This window comes from Rhinoderma darwinii, chromosome 2 (assembly GCF_050947455.1).
Source record: "Rhinoderma darwinii isolate aRhiDar2 chromosome 2, aRhiDar2.hap1, whole genome shotgun sequence".
NCBI classification, from domain to species: domain Eukaryota; kingdom Metazoa; phylum Chordata; class Amphibia; order Anura; family Rhinodermatidae; genus Rhinoderma; species Rhinoderma darwinii.
In genome coordinates, this window is record NC_134688.1 from 311631778 (window position 1) to 311652008 (window position 20231).

Consider the following 20231-nt stretch of genomic DNA (forward strand, 5'->3'; position numbering starts at 1 on the left):
TTGCTGTTCTCAGAAGAGTTTGCTTTACAAATGGTGGGGTGCTTTTTTCTCTATCTATTGTAAAAATTAAAAGTTTGTTATTGGGAAAAAAATTTAGTTTTTCATTTTCACAGCTTAAAGAGGCTCTGTCACCAGATTTTGCAACCCCTATCTCCTATTGCAGCAGATCGGCGCTGCAATGTAGATAAGAGTAACGTTTTTTTTTTTTTTTTTTTTAAACGAGCATTTTTGGCCACGTTATGACCATTTTTATATTTATGCAAATGAGGCTTGCTAAAGTACAACTGGGCGTGTTTTAAAGTAAAAGTACAACTGGGCGTGTATTGTGTGTGTGTACATCTGGGCGTTTTTACTTCTTTTACTAGCTGGGCGTTGTGAATGGAAGTGTATGATGCTGACGAATCAGCATCATCCACTTCTCTTCGTTAACACCCAGCTTCTGGCAGTGCACAGACACACAGCGTGTTCTCGAGAGATCACGCTGTGACGTCACTTCCTGCCCCAGGTCCTGCATCGTGTCGGACGAGCGAGGACACATCGGCACCAGAGGCTACAGTTGATTCTGCAGCAGCATCGGCGTTTGCAGGTAAGTAGCTACATCGACTTACCTGCAAACGCCGATGCTGCTGCAGAATCAACTGTAGCCTCTGGTGCCGATGTGTCCTCGCTCGTCCGACACGATGCAGGACCTGTGAGTGACGACACAGCGTGATCTCTCGAACACGCTGTGTGTCTGCACTGCCAGAAGCTGGGCGTTCTGAAGAGACGTGGATGATACTTCTAGTCAGAACGCCCAGCTAGTAAAAGTAGTAAAAACGCCCCGATGTACGCACATAATACACGCCCAGTTGGACTTTTACTTTAAACACGCCCACTTGGACTTTTGCAAGCCTCATTTGCATAAATACAAAAATGGTCATAACTTGGACAAAAATGGTCGTTTTTTTAAAATAAAAACGTTACTGTAATCTACATTGCAGCGCCTATCTGCTGCAATAGCAGATAGGGCTTGCAACATCTGGTGACAGAGCCTCTTTAAGTGCACTAAATTCGGCAAAAAAATTGGTGGGGTCAAATTGTTCACACTACCCCTAGATAAATTCTTTTTAGGAGTGGAGTTTGCCAAATGGTGTCCATTTGAGAGTGTTTCCACTGTTTTGGCACCACAAGACCTGGTGCATTAAATATATTCTAAAAAAACAACAAAGAACGTTGCATTAGCCCACTACCACACTAAGGCCACGTGTGTGATATTTCTAAACTGCAGAATCTAAATATTGAGTTGCATTTCTCTGGTAAAACCTTGTGTTACAGAAAAAAATGAATTAAACCGGATTTTCTGCAAAAATTAAAATTTTGTTAATTTTACCTTCGTTTTAATTCCTGTGAACCGCCTAAAGGGTTAAGACACTTTCTAAATGCGTTTTTGAATAACCTGAGGTATGCAGTGAATGGGGTGATTTTATGTGGGGGTGTCTAATATATAGGCCCCTCAAAGCCACTTCAGAACTGAACTGGTCCCTAACCTTAAAAGGCTTTTGAAATTTTCTTGAATCTGTGAAATTGCTGCTGCCAAAGTTATAAGCCTTGTAGCGTCCTAAAAAGATTAAAAAAATTAAAAAAAGCAAAAAATCATGCAAACTTAAAGGGAATGTGTTGCCAGAAAAACATGTTTTTTTTTTAAAAATTAAACATTTAGTGTGTGGGTGATTAAACATTGTTCAAATTTTTTTTATTTTTTTGCACGAGTCCAGGAAATATTATAAATTATTTCTAATTTATAATACTACCCATTTTTGGTCACTAGATGGAGCTGTTCCCAAAATTGCAGCATTGCAACATTGGGTTAAAAGCCCTCGCTCCAGTTTGCTCTCAGCATCCCCCCCTCCTTTATCCTGGCTAGTGCCGGGATAAACGAGGGGTTTGAACGATGTAACCTCCTACACTGTGTGTCGCCATTTTTTGAGCTAACCCACAGTGTAGTAGGTTTACATACAGTAGTAAACACACACAAACACGAACATACATTGAAATCTCTTACCTGCTCCTGCCGCCGCGGCTCCCTCCGGCCCGTCCGCTCCGTTTGCTGCCGCTGGTGCAAGTGCACAAATCCGGAAGCCGCGACCGGAAGTAGTAATATTACTGTCCGGCCGCGACTTCCGGTCCACAGGAAAATGGCGCCGGACGGCGCCAATTTCGAATAGGACTGTGTGGGAGAGGCGCATGCGCAGTTCCCACACAGACGCCGTACACTGCAGTCAATGGGACGGGAGCCGTTCGCAGTCCCTATGGGACTGTGGCTGCCGTATTCCATGTCTGTATGTGTCGTTAATCGACACACACAGAAATGGAACAAAAAATGGCAGCCCCCATAGGGAAGAAAAAGTGTAAAAATAAGAAAAAGTAAAACACAAACACACAAATGAATATAAACGTTTTTAATAAAGCACTAACATCTTTAACATATAAAAAAATAATTTGTGATGACACTGTTCCTTTTAAAGTAGACGTATGGGAAATGTTAACTAGCAACTATTTTGTGTGGTATTACTAGGTCTTCCAAGCAGATACATTTTACATTTCGAAAAATGCAAATTTTCGCAAATTTTCTCTACATTTTGGGGTTTTCCGCAAATAAACAAAAAATTTACTATTAACTCAAAGTACAATGTGTCGAGAAAACTATTTCCGTATCGCTTGGAAAAAAAATAAGCGCATATCAAAGTTATTACCACTAAAGTGACAGATGTCAGATTTAAAAAAAAAAACAAAAACTGGCCTGGTCCATAAGGCCAAAATAGGCTGAGGGTAAATGGCTAATTACATTTGGGTAAAAGAGGGTTAATTTGAGGAGGAAAAACGTAACAATAGAATTTATCGAAGTTAATTTGGTATTTCAAATTCTTAACTTTTTTTAATTTTCTTTTTCAGATGGTGATGGAGTTTTCAGACAGCATGTTGACTCTTGACAAACAACAAATAGACAACTTGCAACTAAAAAAATTTACACAGGTATTTTGGGCTATAGGTACTTCATATTATTGGAACGGTCCTACTAACAAATAGCAGGCAATCCTAAACATATATATATATATTTTTTTTAATACGCTGTATGCTTAAAAGTATGTGGACACCTGACATCACTCCTATATGAGCTTGTTGGTCATCACATTCCAAAACCATATGGAGTTAAACGCTGTTTTGTGCCTCAAACAACCCCCACACTTCTGTGAAGGCTTTCCGCAAGGTTTTGGAGTGTCTGTAGAGATATGTTCCCTTTCAGTCAAAAGAGCATTTGTGAGGTAAGGTCTGGTTCGCAAGCAGTGATGCAATTAATCCCACAAGTGTTCGATTGGATTGAGGTCGGTGCTCTGTGTGGGCCAGTCTTAATCAACAACCAAACTCTCCTAACTATGCCTTTGGACCTTGCTTTGTGCCGAAGAGCGCCGTCATCCAGGAATAAATAAGGGCCTGCCCCAAACTGTTCCCACGAATCTGGAAGCATGTAATTGTTAGTCTTTGTATGCTGTAACGTTACCCTTCGCTGGAAATAAGACTAGTCTATACCTTGAAAAACAGCCCCAGAGCGTTAAGCCTTCTCCTTTAATATTACAGAAGGCACTATGCATTCTAAAATTTACTGTTCTGGTATCTGCAAAACCCAGATACTTCCATAGGCTAAAAGTAAAACCTGATTAATTTCTCGAGAGAACCCGTTTCCACTTCTCCAGAGTTCAGCGGCGACATGCTTTACACCACTCCAGCCAGTGCTTGGCATTGTGCATGGTGATCTTAGGCTTGTGTGCAGCTGCTTGACAGTGGAAACCCATTTCTTAAAGCTCTCAGAACAAATTTCTTGTGCTGTTGTCCTTTCCAGAGGCAGTTTGGAACTCTGATGTGAGTCATGCAAAAGAGGATAGGTGGTTTGTACACACCACATGCTTTCACACTTGGTGGCACTACTCTGAGTTTGTTTTTGTATACTGCTTTGTGGCTGTAATGTTACTCTTAAACACTTCCTCTCGCGAGATCAGTCTTTCCTTCACTGTCTGACAAGAGAGGAGAGCGTGCGACCACGGAACAGAAGCAGAAGAGGATGACAACGGAGCAGTATGCTAATTAGCAGCTCAGTGTCCTGAGACTTTTTGCCAGAGGGAAGGGGGAGAATCATCCAGGCACAGAGACCAGTGCACACAGTCTCTTCCATGCGCTCTGCTGCTGCAGGTTACACTAAACAGAACTGCAGTGTACAGAGGCAAAGAGAACTTCCTGAAGTCACGATGGGGGCGTGCACATCTGACGTCCGGATGGGGCCACCACCCACCCGTACGCATAGGCAGCAGAATCCGTACACCGATACATTCAAACGGTGTACGGATTTCTGCTAGCAACAGGAGAAATACAAGAAATAAAATGTGGTAGAAAAGTGTCAGTGGCCATTTAAAACACATATAACACAAAAAGGAGCCCAAATCCATTAATAAAGTATATTACAAAATATATTTATATTACACATGCTGCTAGAAAATAAAAAGTTGATCCAACATTTAGTTACGCTTTACATGTATTTGCTTATGAGACAGATAGTAATACCACACAAAATAGTTACTAGTTAACGTTTCCCATATGTCTTGACGTTGGCATCGTTACGTAGGATGTTACAAGGCTTAACTTTAGCAGCAATTTCTCACATTTTCAAGAATTTCAAACGGCTATTTTTTCAGGGACCAGTTCAGATCTGAAGTGGCTTTGAGGGCCTTATATATTAGAAAGTCGCAATAAATCATCCCATTTTAAAAACTGCAGCCCTCAAAGTATTCAAAACCGCATTCAGAAAGTTTCTTAACCCCTTAGGTGTTTCACAGGAATTAAACCAAAATAGAGGTGAAAATTTACAATTCATTTTGTTTGGCAAAATTTATTTGTGATAAAAAAAAATTCTGTAACACAGAAGGTTTTACTAGACAAACGCAACTCAATATTTATTGCCCAGATTCGGAAGTTTTTAGAAATATCCCACATGTGGCCCTAGTGCGGTAATGGACTGAAACACCGGCCTCAGAAGCAAAGAAGCACCTAGTTTATTGTGGGGCCTCCTTTTTTTGTTTTTTTAAAATATATATTTTAGGCACCATGTCTGGTTTGTCTTGTGGTGCCAAAACAGTGGAAACTCTCCAAAAGTGACCGCATTTTGGGAACAACACCCCTCAAGGAATTTATCTAGGGGTATAGTTTGCATTGTGACCCCCACAGTTGTTTTTGCTAAACTTATTGGAATTAGTCTGTAAAAATCTACTTTTAGGAATAAAGAAGAAAAAGCACTCTAACATTTGTAAAGCAATTTCTCCAGATTACGGAAGTACATACCGCTGTTTGGACCCACGGAAGGGCTCAGAAAGGAAGGAGCGTCATTTTGTATTTTGGAGAGCAGATTTTGCTGGATTGGTTTTCAGTTCCATGTCGCTTTTGCAATGCCCTGGAGGGACCAAAACAGTGGAAACCCCCAAAAGTAACCACGTTTTGGAAAGTACAGCCCTCACGGAATACTTCTAGGGGTATTGTTAGCATTTTGAACCCACAGTTTTTTTTTGCAGAATTGATTGGTATTAAGCCGTGAAATTGAGAATCGAAAGTTTTTTTTTTCTAATAAGATTTTGCTTGGTAGTTCTGTTTGGGGTTTTACTGTTATTTCAGTTTATAATGTTGGGGCATATGTGAGCTGTGCGGAGTACATCAGGTGATGTGTGTTCTGTGCGGGGTACATCAGGCCATAATAAGAGGATAAAATAATAATAATCCGGAGATGTGTTGCACTGATAAATGGTTCCCAATCTTATTCACTTTTGGAACACACACTGCACATTTTACGTCGCTATATTCTGAGAGCTGTGTGAGGGCTTCTTTGTTGTGGTACAAGGTATAGTTTTCATTCACACCATTTTGGGGCATATGCGTTGTTTTTTTTTTTTTGTTTTTTTTTTAATCGCTCATTCAATTCAAGCAAGGTGACCAAAAACCATTAATTCTTAAATTTATTTATTTTTTATTTTTTTTACTACGTTCACCGTGCAATATAAATGACATATATTTACTTTATTCTGCAGGTCGATATGATTAAAACTATACCCATGTGTATGTCGTTTTTTTATATTTTGCAGCATCTGCACAAAAAATTGCTTCTGTTTCAAATAATTAGGCTGGCTTCATACGAGCACATTACGTCCGTAATGGACGGAACGTATTTCGGCCGCAAGTCCCGGACCGAACACACTGTAGGGAGCCGGGCTCCTAGCATCATAGTTATGTAAGATGCTTGGTGTCACTGCCTCGCTGCCGGACAACTGTCCCGTACTGTAATTATGTTTTCAGTACGGGACAGTAGTTCCACGGAGAGGCAGGGACTCCTAGCGTCGTACACAACTATGATGCTAGGAGCCCGGCTCCCTGCAGTGTGTTCGGTCCGGGACTTGCGGCCGAAATACGTTCCGTCCATTATGGACGTAATGTGCTCGTGTGAATCCAGCCTTCGTTTTTTGTGTCACCATATTCTGAGAGCCATTTTATTTTTCCGTCAAAGCTGTGGGTCCTGGTTTTTGTGGGACGGGCTGTAGTTTTTAATCGTATAATTTTTGCGTCCATTCAACTTTTAGATCACTTATTTTTTTTTTTTTTTTATTCTGTCTTGGGAGGGGTAGTGACCAAAAACCAGCGAGTCTGTAAGATTTTTTTTTTTTTTTTTTTATTCCGTGTTTTTTTTTTTTTTTTTTACGGTATTCACCCTGCAGATCATGTGATATTTTTATAGTTTTTCTGTTAGGGACGTGGTGAATCCTAAATATGTGTACTTCTTTTTTTAATTTTTTTCTTGTAATAAGACTTATGGGGAAAAAGGCGGTTATTGTTTTTGTAACTTTTTTTTTTACATGCGCTATGGGACTTGAAGGCAGGAAGCCCTTATCGCTATTCTAATACACGGCACTACCTACATAGTGCAGTGTATGAGGGCTGTCACTATTCACTGACAGCAAGCCTATTAGGCTCCACCTCCTGGTGGGGCCTAATAGGCTTCAGTACTAGGAGGCCATTGTAAGGCCTCCTGTTTCCATAGCAACCATCGGCACCTAAACTTCAAGAATGCAGGAAAAAAAAGCATGTACAGAATGACACCAAATGAAAAAAAACTCCATTTTGGACATGACCTCTTTTTGTTTTTTGGGTTTTTTTTTCATTTTATTTTATTTAGTTGTTTCCTCTGTATTCTAAAAGCCATAACTTTTTTTTTTTTTTTTTTTGCATGGCCAGTTGTAGTTTTACATGACACCATGTACTGTACCGCATAATGTACTGGGAAGCTGAGATTTTTTTTATTTGTGGGTGAAATAGGCAAAAAACTAAAACTACATGTTTACCTTTTATTCTATGGGTTGATACGATTACGGTGATACCAAATGTTTGTTTTACCACTTTTATAAACACTACTATTTCCTAAAACAAAACAAAATTTTGTGTCAAAAATAGTGTGAAGGAAAGCCAGATCCAGCACTCAATTGATAAAAAATTCAATTTTATTAGGTCATGTTAAAAAAAGGGGATAAAACTCAATCCCGGGACCACGCTTACGCGTTTCAGACCGCTAGGGTCCTTAATCATAGCTTGCTCTAAGCAGATAAAATTCACAAATATATAGTCAAGAAAATCTATCATGTGGTTAGTTTGGGCTGGGTTTAAACATTTTAACCCTGTCTAGTCAGTACCAAAACTTGTGTCGTAATTTTCTCTTGGTGTTTGAAATCACAGAATTATACTATAGGAGTAGTGTAAATTCTCACAGATAGCGCATGAATAAATCACTGTCACAAAAGAAGGAAAAAATACATATATCAAACGAGTGTATATACATCTCTTAGTTACATTTCCTTGACAAAGGCCTGGTATATTAGTGGACTAATTAATTAGATATCAGGTGTGCATTGACGTCAAACATGATTGTAGGGTGTTTTACTTATAAGCGGTTACAAGAATGTAGATATATGTTCGTAAATGACAAACTGTTACCATACTATTATACTGTTAAGAATGAAAAAACATCAAACATCAAGAACAATTAACAATCATTATTGGTATGGAGTTAACTTTATATATAAAAAAATGTTATTCTGAATGAATGAACCTCCTAGTTTTTCAAAAGCAAAGAAGCAAAATTAACGCACCTCCGTTTTGTCTCGATCATTATTTACAGTAATAGATGCATGATATCTGCTGAATAAATGTGTGATACAAATAGAAGAAATGTTAGTAAAAAAATGGAATAACTACCGCAGACAGTGGAATTAACCAAGGTGTCGTACATGTGTGTATATGTCCTATTTGTGTGAACTCCGTGGTGCTGAATGAACAGCTCCAATTATTCTATTTAAATGTATTTGTAAAAGTACTGTTTTTGAAATGGAAAATAAGAGATGGATTTTATTTTAATAGCTATGTATAGATATCCTCTTATATGATTTGCTTAAAATGTGATGTAATTGAGAAATGTAGAAATGGCTTTTCTAAATAATAAACAATCATTTTAACTGTGTCGAAGGTGCATTATTACGGTTACAACAGAAGTATGTCATGCAACAGTAACAATTTACAACTATTAGTGATCAATATAATACAATTTACAGCCATTAGTGATCAATATAATATAAATTTGCTAGTGTACCAAAGAACAGAGATTTTTCTGATATTTCGATCAATGGAAATGTATATATAACAATTATTTAGCATTATTGAACAGAACACTAATTAGGTGTATTCTAAATGCTGAGACATATTTATGATCTGAAATTAAATTGATTTAAACATATTAATTTATTATTGTTAGAGCAATTAGTTCAAGTATTATACATGTTTTTGAATTGCCTGTCACTGCTGTCTCCGTGGTGCTGAAAGGACAGCTCCCCTGTGAGCTTATTAACAGAGGTGCTGACAATAGACGAAAAAACGGGGTGTACTCTAATAAAAAGAATATAGATATTATTCAACATAATATAGTTTAACTAGAGTGAAGTATTTTAGTCCATGATGTTAAAAAGAGAGTTTCACTTAATAATTCTTTTGAAACTAGCTTTTATAAAAAAGAGAACTGAAACAGTTTTTGTTATGATACATTTTTTGTACGTTGGTGTTTATTAGTATACTTTAGTTTGACTTGGATATAATATTGATCTAGATAATAAGTTGGTAGTGACACTGTTTATAATTTCATCATTGGTTTAGAACTTTGGTGAATTTAAGGATATGTTTTGAGAGAGATATGTTCCGGATTGTTTTAGTAGATATACATTAAATCATTCCTATAATTCATGCCCTCGGGAAAGCGAGTGTCTAGTTTCAAAATCCATAACGCTTCTCTATTGAGCAAAAGTTTTCTCCAATTTCCCCCTCTTTTTGGACAGTATACTCTTTCCAAGCCACAAACTTTAAATGCACTAATATTTCCTTGATGTGTCTCTCGGAAATGTTTTGCCGCTCCTGAGATATTGATTTTATTTAGGTTCTTGATGTCTGCTATATGTTCAGCTATTCTCCTTTTTAAGGGTCTTATAGTGCATCCTACATATTGCGTATTGCAAGTATTACAAGATATGACATATACCACATAGGTAGTGTTACAATTAATGAAAGATTTTATAGGAAAAGAGATTTTAGTTGAAAAGGATGTTAAATTGTTAGAAATCATCATGTATTGACAAATGGTGCATCTACTGCCTCCACATTTACAGGAACCTGTGTATTTTAGCCATGTGTTTGTTTTATCAGAGGTTTTTGGAAAAATGCTAGGTGAAATTTTATTACCTATTGTGGTTGAATTTCTGGCCACAAAGTTACAACCTGTTTTTAAAATTTTCCTGAGATCCTGATCTTTGTCCAAAATAGGTAAATATCGTTTCATAATAGATATTATTTTATTGTACTCATTACTGTAAGGAGTGGAGAAAGTTAAAGATTTAGTTTGGTGATTGCTTCTTTTAGGGTTTTTCATTGTGGGACACAATAGTTCGGATCTAGATTTGGCTGTTACTTTATTTTTTGCTTTTTGCAATATTTGTTTGGAATAGCCACGTGTCATGAGTCTATTGTCAATGACATTGCATTCAGCAAGAAAATCAGAACTATGGGTGCAAATTCGTTTTGCACGTGTATATTCTCCTATTGGAAGATTGTTAACGACATGTTTTGGGTGTGCACTCGACGCATGTAAGATTGAATTACCAGAAGTAGTTTATACCGTAAACCTACTAACAATGTTAGGTTCTGAAGAGTCACCCGTTAGTGTGATATCAAGGAAGGATAAAGATGTTAAATTTTTATTGTATGTGAACTTAAGATTATCTTCATTATTGTTTATATATATTACAAAGTCCTCAATTTCTCTATATGGACCTGACCAAATGATTAATATATCATCAATAAAACGACCGTAGTAGTGTATATTATTTGCAAGTAGATTAGAATTATTATAGATATAACGTTCTTCCCACCAAGTTACATATATATTAGCTAATGAAGGGGAAAACTTAGCCCCCATAGAGCATCCCAAACTTTGTAAATAAAAGGAACTATCAAACAAAAAATAATTATGTTTTAATAGATGGAAAGTGACACTAAGAATATACTCTTTAAGATCGTCTGAATAGTTGGTATATTTTTGTAGTTGATCACTAAGGGCTACAATGGCTTTATCGTGTGGAATGGATGAGTATAAAGCACTGATGTCACATGTAACCCAACTAAAAGTATCCGACCACTTAAGTTTATCCATTATTTGAAGGACATTCGTACTGTCTTTAATATAACTCGGCGATCTTTTGACAAGAGGTTGCAGTAGATTGTCTAACCACTCCCCCAAACGTTCATTTAATGAGTCTATACTAGAAACTATTGGTCTTAAAGGTGGTGGAAAAATTTCTTTATGAATTTTGGGGAGAGCGTGAAAGATAGGTATTACTGGAAAATTTTTATTCAGATATTTGCTCTCTTTTTCTGAGATAATACCCAAAGAAAAGCCCTCCTGAATAACTTTAGTTAATTTGCTTTTAAAAATGTTAGTGGGATCTGTATCTAGTTTCTTATATGTGTTTGTATCTTTTAATAATTCCATAACCAATTTTTTGTAGAGTTCAGAATCCATGATGACTACTGACCCTCCCTTATCTGCATTTTTTATTGTTATGTTTTTGTTTTCATGTAATTCCTTTAAGGCTAAATTTTCCCCTTTCGATAGATTATAAATAGGAATCTTTTTCTCTTGGTATAGAGATTTTAGAGCTTCCTCTATAGCCATTTGGAAGTCATCCATAGCATTGGATCTGCATGTTAAAGGATAAAAATCACTGTTAGATAAAGAAATTTGGTTAGTGGGAGAAATTAACAGTTCCATGGAAGTAGAGCTTTCTTTTTCCAAGGTTTGCAGATTCATTATCGTCATCTGTTCTTTGAATGTAAAGTCGTCAAAGTCATTTGTTGATGATATATTACTTTTCATTTTCGATGGTAGAATAGTATCTTCTTTCAAAAAATATTTTTTGACAGTTAGTAGTCGTACAAATCTATTGACATCAATTAAAGTCTGGTATAGGTCAAAACTTTTGGTAGGTACGAAGTTGAGTCCTCTTTTTAATACCTTTAATTGGTTAGGATTGAATATGAATGCTGATAAATTCACAACTGTAAAATCATTGTTGTGATGTGCAGATGTAGTAATATTCATATTTTCTCCATGCATATTGATATCATGATTAATGTGATGAAGATTTGAGGATCTTATGTTTGTATCTGTATTTTCTTCATGTGTACTGATATCTTGATTACTGTGATGAGGAATTGGGGATCTTATGCCTTTGTTCACACTTGTCATTTGTAAATTCTCCTTTTCGGATATCTGCTGTTTCCTCTTGAAGGTTCCTCTAGATCTTCTCGTACGCGTCCGCCTGGCTCTAAAAAAGTGGTTGTACGTGTGTCTCCAAAATCTCGTGACTGGATCTTTGCCCTTGATGGGGGCAGAGACCCCCTCGGGGTCGCAGTTATGGTGGTTCCCGGATAACCATCTGAATCTGATGCTACATCCGTGGAGTCATGGTCGGAGGACGAGAAATTCACTCTGTTCGTTTGTTTTTTCCATTTTATGTCTTGATTTCGTTTTTTCAGAATGGATTGCAGTCCTGCATTATGTCTGCGGAAATTTTTCCAGGTGTAAACACTGTTTTCCTTGTAATCTCTAGTGTCACGTTCAAATTTGTTACGCTTAATTCTCATTATATCTTCTTCCAAATTATATATGTTTTCCTTAATTTTGTTATTTAGATCGTCATAATTACTAAGATGGTTCAGTTTAATTAAACTGTTACGAATTTCTTTTATGGTGGATTCAACATCATTCAATTTGTCTTTCTCATGTTTTATAATGAGATTCATGAGTTTAAGTGAAGCGTCACTGAGAATATCATCCCAATCTGAAGTGAATTGAGAATTGTAAATAGTTGTAGGGGATTTATGGATACGCAAACCTCTTGGGACCATCTTCTTGTCCACGTACGATTGCAGTGTTATACTATCCCACCATATTTTAATTTGTTGGCTGAGATTTCTTTCCAAGTCATGCATTAATTTCGTTAGATTGTAATCAACATCATTAGTCAGCACATGTTTGTCAGAGAAAAGGGTGGCAGCCCGATTGAGTCTTGACTATTGATATCAATTAATTCAAAAGCTCTCAAGCTTGTGGATATCGGAATGTTCGTTTCCATTGTGTAATATAAAAGAAAAAACAAGTCTGTGTAGACTATCGGATGTAAAAAACTTAGTCCGATTTGACCATATAGTAATAGATGATACAGCTGGGATTACAATTAGTTTTAGCTTACAGCATTGGTTTATCGTTTTTTCGAATTATGAGAAAAAAATCCTAGATTAGGATTGTGGTATGGGGAGCATTAAAACTTAGGTAATGACGACCAACAGCTTCTTGGATTTTTATGCCTATTTAGGTATCAATCAAGCTTTACACAAAACGCATTGAAAAAAACGCATTGGAAAAACGCAACTTGGTTATGAGGTGAGCAAAACTTTAGGTACAATCTTTTTTCACTTTTCACTTTGTTGGTCGTCATTACCTAAGTTTTAATGCTCCCCATACCACAATCCTAATCTAGGATTTTTTTCTCATAATTCGAAAAAACGATAAACCAATGCTGTAAGCTAAAACTAATTGTAATCCCAGCTGTATCATCTATTACTATATGGTCAAATCGGACTAAGTTTTTTACATCCGATAGTCTACACAGACTTGTTTTTTCTTTTATATTACACAATGGAAACGAACATTCCGATATCCACAAGCTTGAGAGCTTTTGAATTAATTGATATCAATAGTCAAGACTCAATCGGGCTGCCACCCTTTTCTCTGACAAACATGTGCTGACTAATGATGTTGATTACAATCTAACGAAATTAATGCATGACTTGGAAAGAAATCTCAGCCAACAAATTAAAATATGGTGGGATAGTATAACACTGCAATCGTACGTGGACAAGAAGATGGTCCCAAGAGGTTTGCGTATCCATAAATCCCCTACAACTATTTACAATTCTCAATTCACTTCAGATTGGGATGATATTCTCAGTGACGCTTCACTTAAACTCATGAATCTCATTATAAAACATGAGAAAGACAAATTGAATGATGTTGAATCCACCATAAAAGAAATTCGTAACAGTTTAATTAAACTGAACCATCTTAGTAATTATGACGATCTAAATAACAAAATTAAGGAAAACATATATAATTTGGAAGAAGATATAATGAGAATTAAGCGTAACAAATTTGAACGTGACACTAGAGATTACAAGGAAAACGGTGTTTACACCTGGAAAAATTTCCGCAGACATAATGCAGGACTGCAATCCATTCTGAAAAAACGAAATCAAGACATAAAATGGAAAAAACAAACGAACAGAGTGAATTTCTCGTCCTCCGACCATGACTCCACGGATGTAGCATCAGATTCAGATGGTTATCCGGGAACCACCATAACTGCGACCCCGAGGGGGTCTCTGCCCCCATCAAGGGCAAAGATCCAGTCACGAGATTTTGGAGACACACGTACAACCACTTTTTTAGAGCCAGGCGGACGCGTACGAGAAGATCTAGAGGAACCTTCAAGAGGAAACAGCAGATATCCGAAAAGGAGAATTTACAAATGACAAGTGTGAACAAAGGCATAAGATCCCCAATTCCTCATCACAGTAATCAAGATATCAGTACACATGAAGAAAATACAGATACAAACATAAGATCCTCAAATCTTCATCACATTAATCATGATATCAATATGCATGGAGAAAATATGAATATTACTACATCTGCACATCACAACAATGATTTTACAGTTGTGAATTTATCAGCATTCATATTCAATCCTAACCAATTAAAGGTATTAAAAAGAGGACTCAACTTCGTACCTACCAAAAGTTTTGACCTATACCAGACTTTAATTGATGTCAATAGATTTGTACGACTACTAACTGTCAAAAAATATTTTTTGAAAGAAGATACTATTCTACCATCGAAAATGAAAAGTAATATATCATCAACAAATGACTTTGACGACTTTACATTCAAAGAACAGATGACGATAATGAATCTGCAAACCTTGGAAAAAGAAAGCTCTACTTCCATGGAACTGTTAATTTCTCCCACTAACCAAATTTCTTTATCTAACAGTGATTTTTATCCTTTAACATGCAGATCCAATGCTATGGATGACTTCCAAATGGCTATAGAGGAAGCTCTAAAATCTCTATACCAAGAGAAAAAGATTCCTATTTATAATCTCTCGAAAGGGGAAAATTTAGCCTTAAAGGAATTACATGAAAACAAAAACATAACAATAAAAAATGCAGATAAGGGAGGGTCAGTAGTCATCATGGATTCTGAACTCTACAAAAAATTGGTTATGGAATTATTAAAAGATACAAACACATATAAGAAACTAGATACAGATCCCACTAACATTTTTAAAAGCAAATTAACTAAAGTTATTCAGGAGGGCTTTTCTTTGGGTATTATCTCAGAAAAAGAGAGCAAATATCTGAATAAAAATTTTCCAGTAATACCTATCTTTCACGCTCTCCCCAAAATTCATAAAGAAATTTTTCCACCACCTTTAAGACCAATAGTTTCTAGTATAGACTCATTAAATGAACGTTTGGGGGAGTGGTTAGACAATCTACTGCAACCTCTTGTCAAAAGATCGCCGAGTTATATTAAAGACAGTACGAATGTCCTTCAAATAATGGATAAACTTAAGTGGTCGGATACTTTTAGTTGGGTTACATGTGACATCAGTGCTTTATACTCATCCATTCCACACGATAAAGCCATTGTAGCCCTTAGTGATCAACTACAAAAATATACCAACTATTCAGACGATCTTAAAGAGTATATTCTTAGTGTCACTTTCCATCTATTAAAACATAATTATTTTTTGTTTGATAGTTCCTTTTATTTACAAAGTTTGGGATGCTCTATGGGGGCTAAGTTTTCCCCTTCATTAGCTAATATATATGTAACTTGGTGGGAAGAACGTTATATCTATAATAATTCTAATCTACTTGCAAATAATATACACTACTACGGTCGTTTTATTGATGATATATTAATCATTTGGTCAGGTCCATATAGAGAAATTGAGGACTTTGTAATATATATAAACAATAATGAAGATAATCTTAAGTTCACATACAATAAAAATTTAACATCTTTATCCTTCCTTGATATCACACTAACGGGTGACTCTTCAGAACCTAACATTGTTAGTAGGTTTACGGTATAAACTACTTCTGGTAATTCAATCTTACATGCGTCGAGTGCACACCCAAAACATGTCATTAACAATCTTCCAATAGGAGAATATACACGTGCAAAACGAATTTGCACCCATAGTTCTGATTTTCTTGCTGAATGCAATGTCATTGACAATAGACTCATGACACGTGGCTATTCCAAACAAATATTGCAAAAAATAAAGTAACAGCCAAATCTAGATCCGAACTATTGTGTCCCACAATGAAAAACCCTAAAAGAAGCAATCACCAAACTAAATCTTTAACTTTCTCCACTCCTTACAGTAATGAGTACAATAAAATAATATCTATTATGAAACGATATTTACCTATTTTGGACAAAGATCAGGATCTCAGGAAAATTTTAAAAACAGGTTGTAACTTTGTGGCCAAAAATTCAACCACAATAGGTAATAAAATTTCACCTAGCATTTTTCCAAAAACCTCTGATAAAACAAACACATGGCTAAAATACACAGGTTCCTGTAAATGTGGAGGCAGTAGATGCACCATTTGTCAATACATGATGATTTCTAACAATTTAACATCCTTTTCAACTAAAATCTCTTTTCCTATAAAATCTTTCATTAATTGTAACACTACCTATGTGGTATATGTCATATCTTGTAATACTTGCAATACGCAATATGTAGGATGCACTATAAGACCCTTAAAAAGGAGAATAGCTGAACATATAGCAGACATCAAGAACCTAAATAAAATCAATATCTCAGGAGCGGCAAAACATTTCCGAGAGACACATCAAGGAAATATTAGTGCATTTAAAGTTTGTGGCTTGGAAAGAGTATACTGTCCAAAAAGAGGGGGAAATTGGAGAAAACTTTTGCTCAATAGAGAAGCGTTATGGATTTTGAAACTAGACACTCGCTTTCCCGAGGGCATGAATTATAGGAATGATTTAATGTATATCTACTAAAACAATCCGGAACATATCTCTCTCAAAACATATCCTTAAATTCACCAAAGTTCTAAACCAATGATGAAATTATAAACAGTGTCACTACCAACTTATTATCTAGATCAATATTATATCCAAGTCAAACTAAAGTATACTAATAAACACCAACGTACAAAAAATGTATCATAACAAAAACTGTTTCAGTTCTCTTTTTTATAAAAGCTAGTTTCAAAAGAATTATTAAGTGAAACTCTCTTTTTAACATCATGGACTAAAATACTTCACTCTAGTTAAACTATATTATGTTGAATAATATCTATATTCTTTTTATTAGAGTACACCCCGTTTTTTCGTCTATTGTCAGCACCTCTGTTAATAAGCTCACAGGGGAGCTGTCCTTTCAGCACCACGGAGACAGCAGTGACAGGCAATTCAAAAACATGTATAATACTTGAACTAATTGCTCTAACAATAATAAATTAATATGTTTAAATCAATTTAATTTCAGATCATAAATATGTCTCAGCATTTAGAATACACCTAATTAGTGTTCTGTTCAATAATGCTAAATAATTGTTATATATACATTTCCATTGATCGAAATATCAGAAAAATCTCTGTTCTTTGGTACACTAGCAAATTTATATTATATTGATCACTAATGGCTGTAAATTGTATTATATTGATCACTAATAGTTGTAAATTGTTACTGTTGCATGACATACTTCTGTTGTAACCGTAATAATGCACCTTCGACACAGTTAAAATGATTGTTTATTATTTAGAAAAGCCATTTCTACATTTCTCAATTACATCACATTTTAAGCAAATCATATAAGAGGATATCTATACATAGCTATTAAAATAAAATCCATCTCTTATTTTCCATTTCAAAAACAGTACTTTTACAAATACATTTAAATAGAATAATTGGAGCTGTTCATTCAGCACCACGGAGTTCACACAAATAGGACATATACACACATGTACGACACCTTGGTTAATTCCACTGTCTGCGGTAGTTATTCCATTTTTTTACTAACATTTCTTCTATTTGTATCACACATTTATTCAGCAGATATCATGCATCTATTACTGTAAATAATGATCGAGACAAAACGGAGGTGCGTTAATTTTGCTTCTTTGCTTTTGAAAAACTAGGAGGTTCATTCATTCAGAATAACATTTTTTTATATATAAAGTTAACTCCATACCAATAATGATTGTTAATTGTTCTTGATGTTTGATGTTTTTTCATTCTTAACAGTATAATAGTATGGTAACAGTTTGTCATTTACGAACATATATCTACATTCTTGTAACCGCTTATAAGTAAAACACCCTACAATCATGTTTGACGTCAATGCACACCTGATATCTAATTAATTAGTCCACTAATATACCAGGCCTTTGTCAAGGAAATGTAACTAAGAGATGTATATACACTCGTTTGATATATGTATTTTTTCCTTCTTTTGTGACAGTGATTTATTCATGCGCTATCTGTGAGAATTTACACTACTCCTATAGTATAATTCTGTGATTTCAAACACCAAGAGAAAATTACGACACAAGTTTTGGTACTGACTGGACAGGGTTAAAATGTTTAAACCCAGCCCAAACTAACCACATGATAGATTTTCTTGACTATATATTTGTGAATTTTATCTGCTTAGAGCAAGCTATGATTAAGGACCCTAGCGGTCTGAAACGCGTAAGCGTGGTCCCGGGATTGAGTTTTATCCCCTTTTTTTAACATGACCTAATAAAATTGAATTTTTTATCAATTGAGTGCTGGATCTGCCTTTCCTTCACACTATTTTTGTTACTACAACCTGCTGTCGACACAGGATTAAGCTCAGGAGGATCTACGAGCACCCACAGCTTCTTGGATTTTTATGCCTATTTAGGTATCAATCAAGCTTTACACAAAACGCATTGAAAAAAACGCATTGGAAAAACGCAACTTGGTTATGAGGTGAGCAAAACTTTAGGTACAATCTTTTTTCACTTTTCAAAATTTTGTGTCGCCATATTCTGAGCGTCAGAACGGTTTTATATTTCAGTCGATGTGAGGCATTATTTTTCGCAGACGTCTGCACCCCGTGATTTCGGCCTGCGGGGGGTTGTCGCCCTAATTCTAACTATTTAAATGCAGTGGTCGCGATTGACAGCGACGTTAAAGAGGTTAAATGGGTGGAATCAGTGATCATTGATTCCGCCCTTTGCAGTGAGGTGTTGGCTGTATTATACAGCAGTCGTCTGCTTAGTATGGTGCGAGGGGAACCTAGACAAGAAGATCAATACTAGCACAGACATGATGAATATAAAAAATATATTTTATTATGAATAGATAGAAATGCATTTAAAAAGATGAGTCACACAATGAAGAGAGGCGTCAACTAGTGCAGGACAGGATGTGATATGATCAAGGCATGAACATACGTATATAAGGATATATATATATATATCTCTAACGCTGGCTGTTTCTGGATTACATCAAGTTAATAAATGTTATATGGCAATGTAATGTAAAGTGCTGGATGCAGGTAGGAAGGAATATTAGAAAGTAAGTCACTGCAATGTGCATAGGTAAAGAGTTTGTAAAGCACACGCAGCGAAATCACAAGGCCAAAAGAAACTCAACAATGGTGTCCACGAGCCTAAAAGATGAACAACCGACACATGTCCAGAGAGATGTACATACCAGGGCTCATAGTCCTGCTAAAAGACGCCCGGCGCTCGTTTTCGGCAGATGCCTTCGTCCGGGGGTCATGTCTTGTCTAGGTTTCCCAATTCCATTTGCGGTCAATGCACCAAGTCATGCTTGGTTTCATATTGTGGATGTCACTAAGTGATATAGATGTTTAATAATTCTGTTTATAACCTGTGTTGATATAATGTAATACCCTATATCACCACACCTAATCATTCCCTGTTGCACTTTGTGTACAATTGGTTATTTAGTATGGAGCGAGCTCAGCCCGTAAGCCCGCTCCATACGTTCTCTTAACGGCTGTCGCATACATGTACGTGGTGTGTTTTTAAGGGGTTAAAGAAGGTGCATATTACATTTGAAAACTTGTAGTGTCTCATAGAAGCATTTTTTTGATGCAGTTTAACTGCCTGAAAAATTGTGTGTCAAGAAGGCCTCCATGTCGCTGAGCTCTTCAATATGACCCTTAGGGTGTGCTCACATGTCCTATTTTCAGGCCGTAAACGGACAAAAAATCGGAAGCAGAATGCCTCCAAGTATCTGCCCATTGATTGCAATGGGAAAACAACGGTCTGTTCCGAAGGGTTTTTTTTTGTTTTTTTTTACGCGCACTTTTTTTTAAAACCGGCCGCAAAAAAGAAGTGCATGTGTCTTCAGCCATTTTTTGAGCCATTTTCATAGACTCCTATAGAAAAACAACCCCAA

The 20231-nt window shown here is 36.1% G+C and overlaps 1 protein-coding gene across 3 annotated transcripts in view; it reads left to right on the forward strand.

Moving 5' to 3' along the window:
* GGNBP2 (gametogenetin binding protein 2) overlaps window positions 1-20231 on the forward strand; it is a 240155-nt gene that overhangs the window by 34533 nt on the left and 185391 nt on the right. For all 3 annotated transcript variants that reach the window (XM_075853531.1, XM_075853530.1, XM_075853528.1), the window contains exon 2: window positions 2932-3012. In XM_075853531.1, the coding sequence (XP_075709646.1) occupies window positions 2932-3012 (81 nt within the window). The remainder of the gene's footprint in view (window positions 1-2931; window positions 3013-20231) is intronic.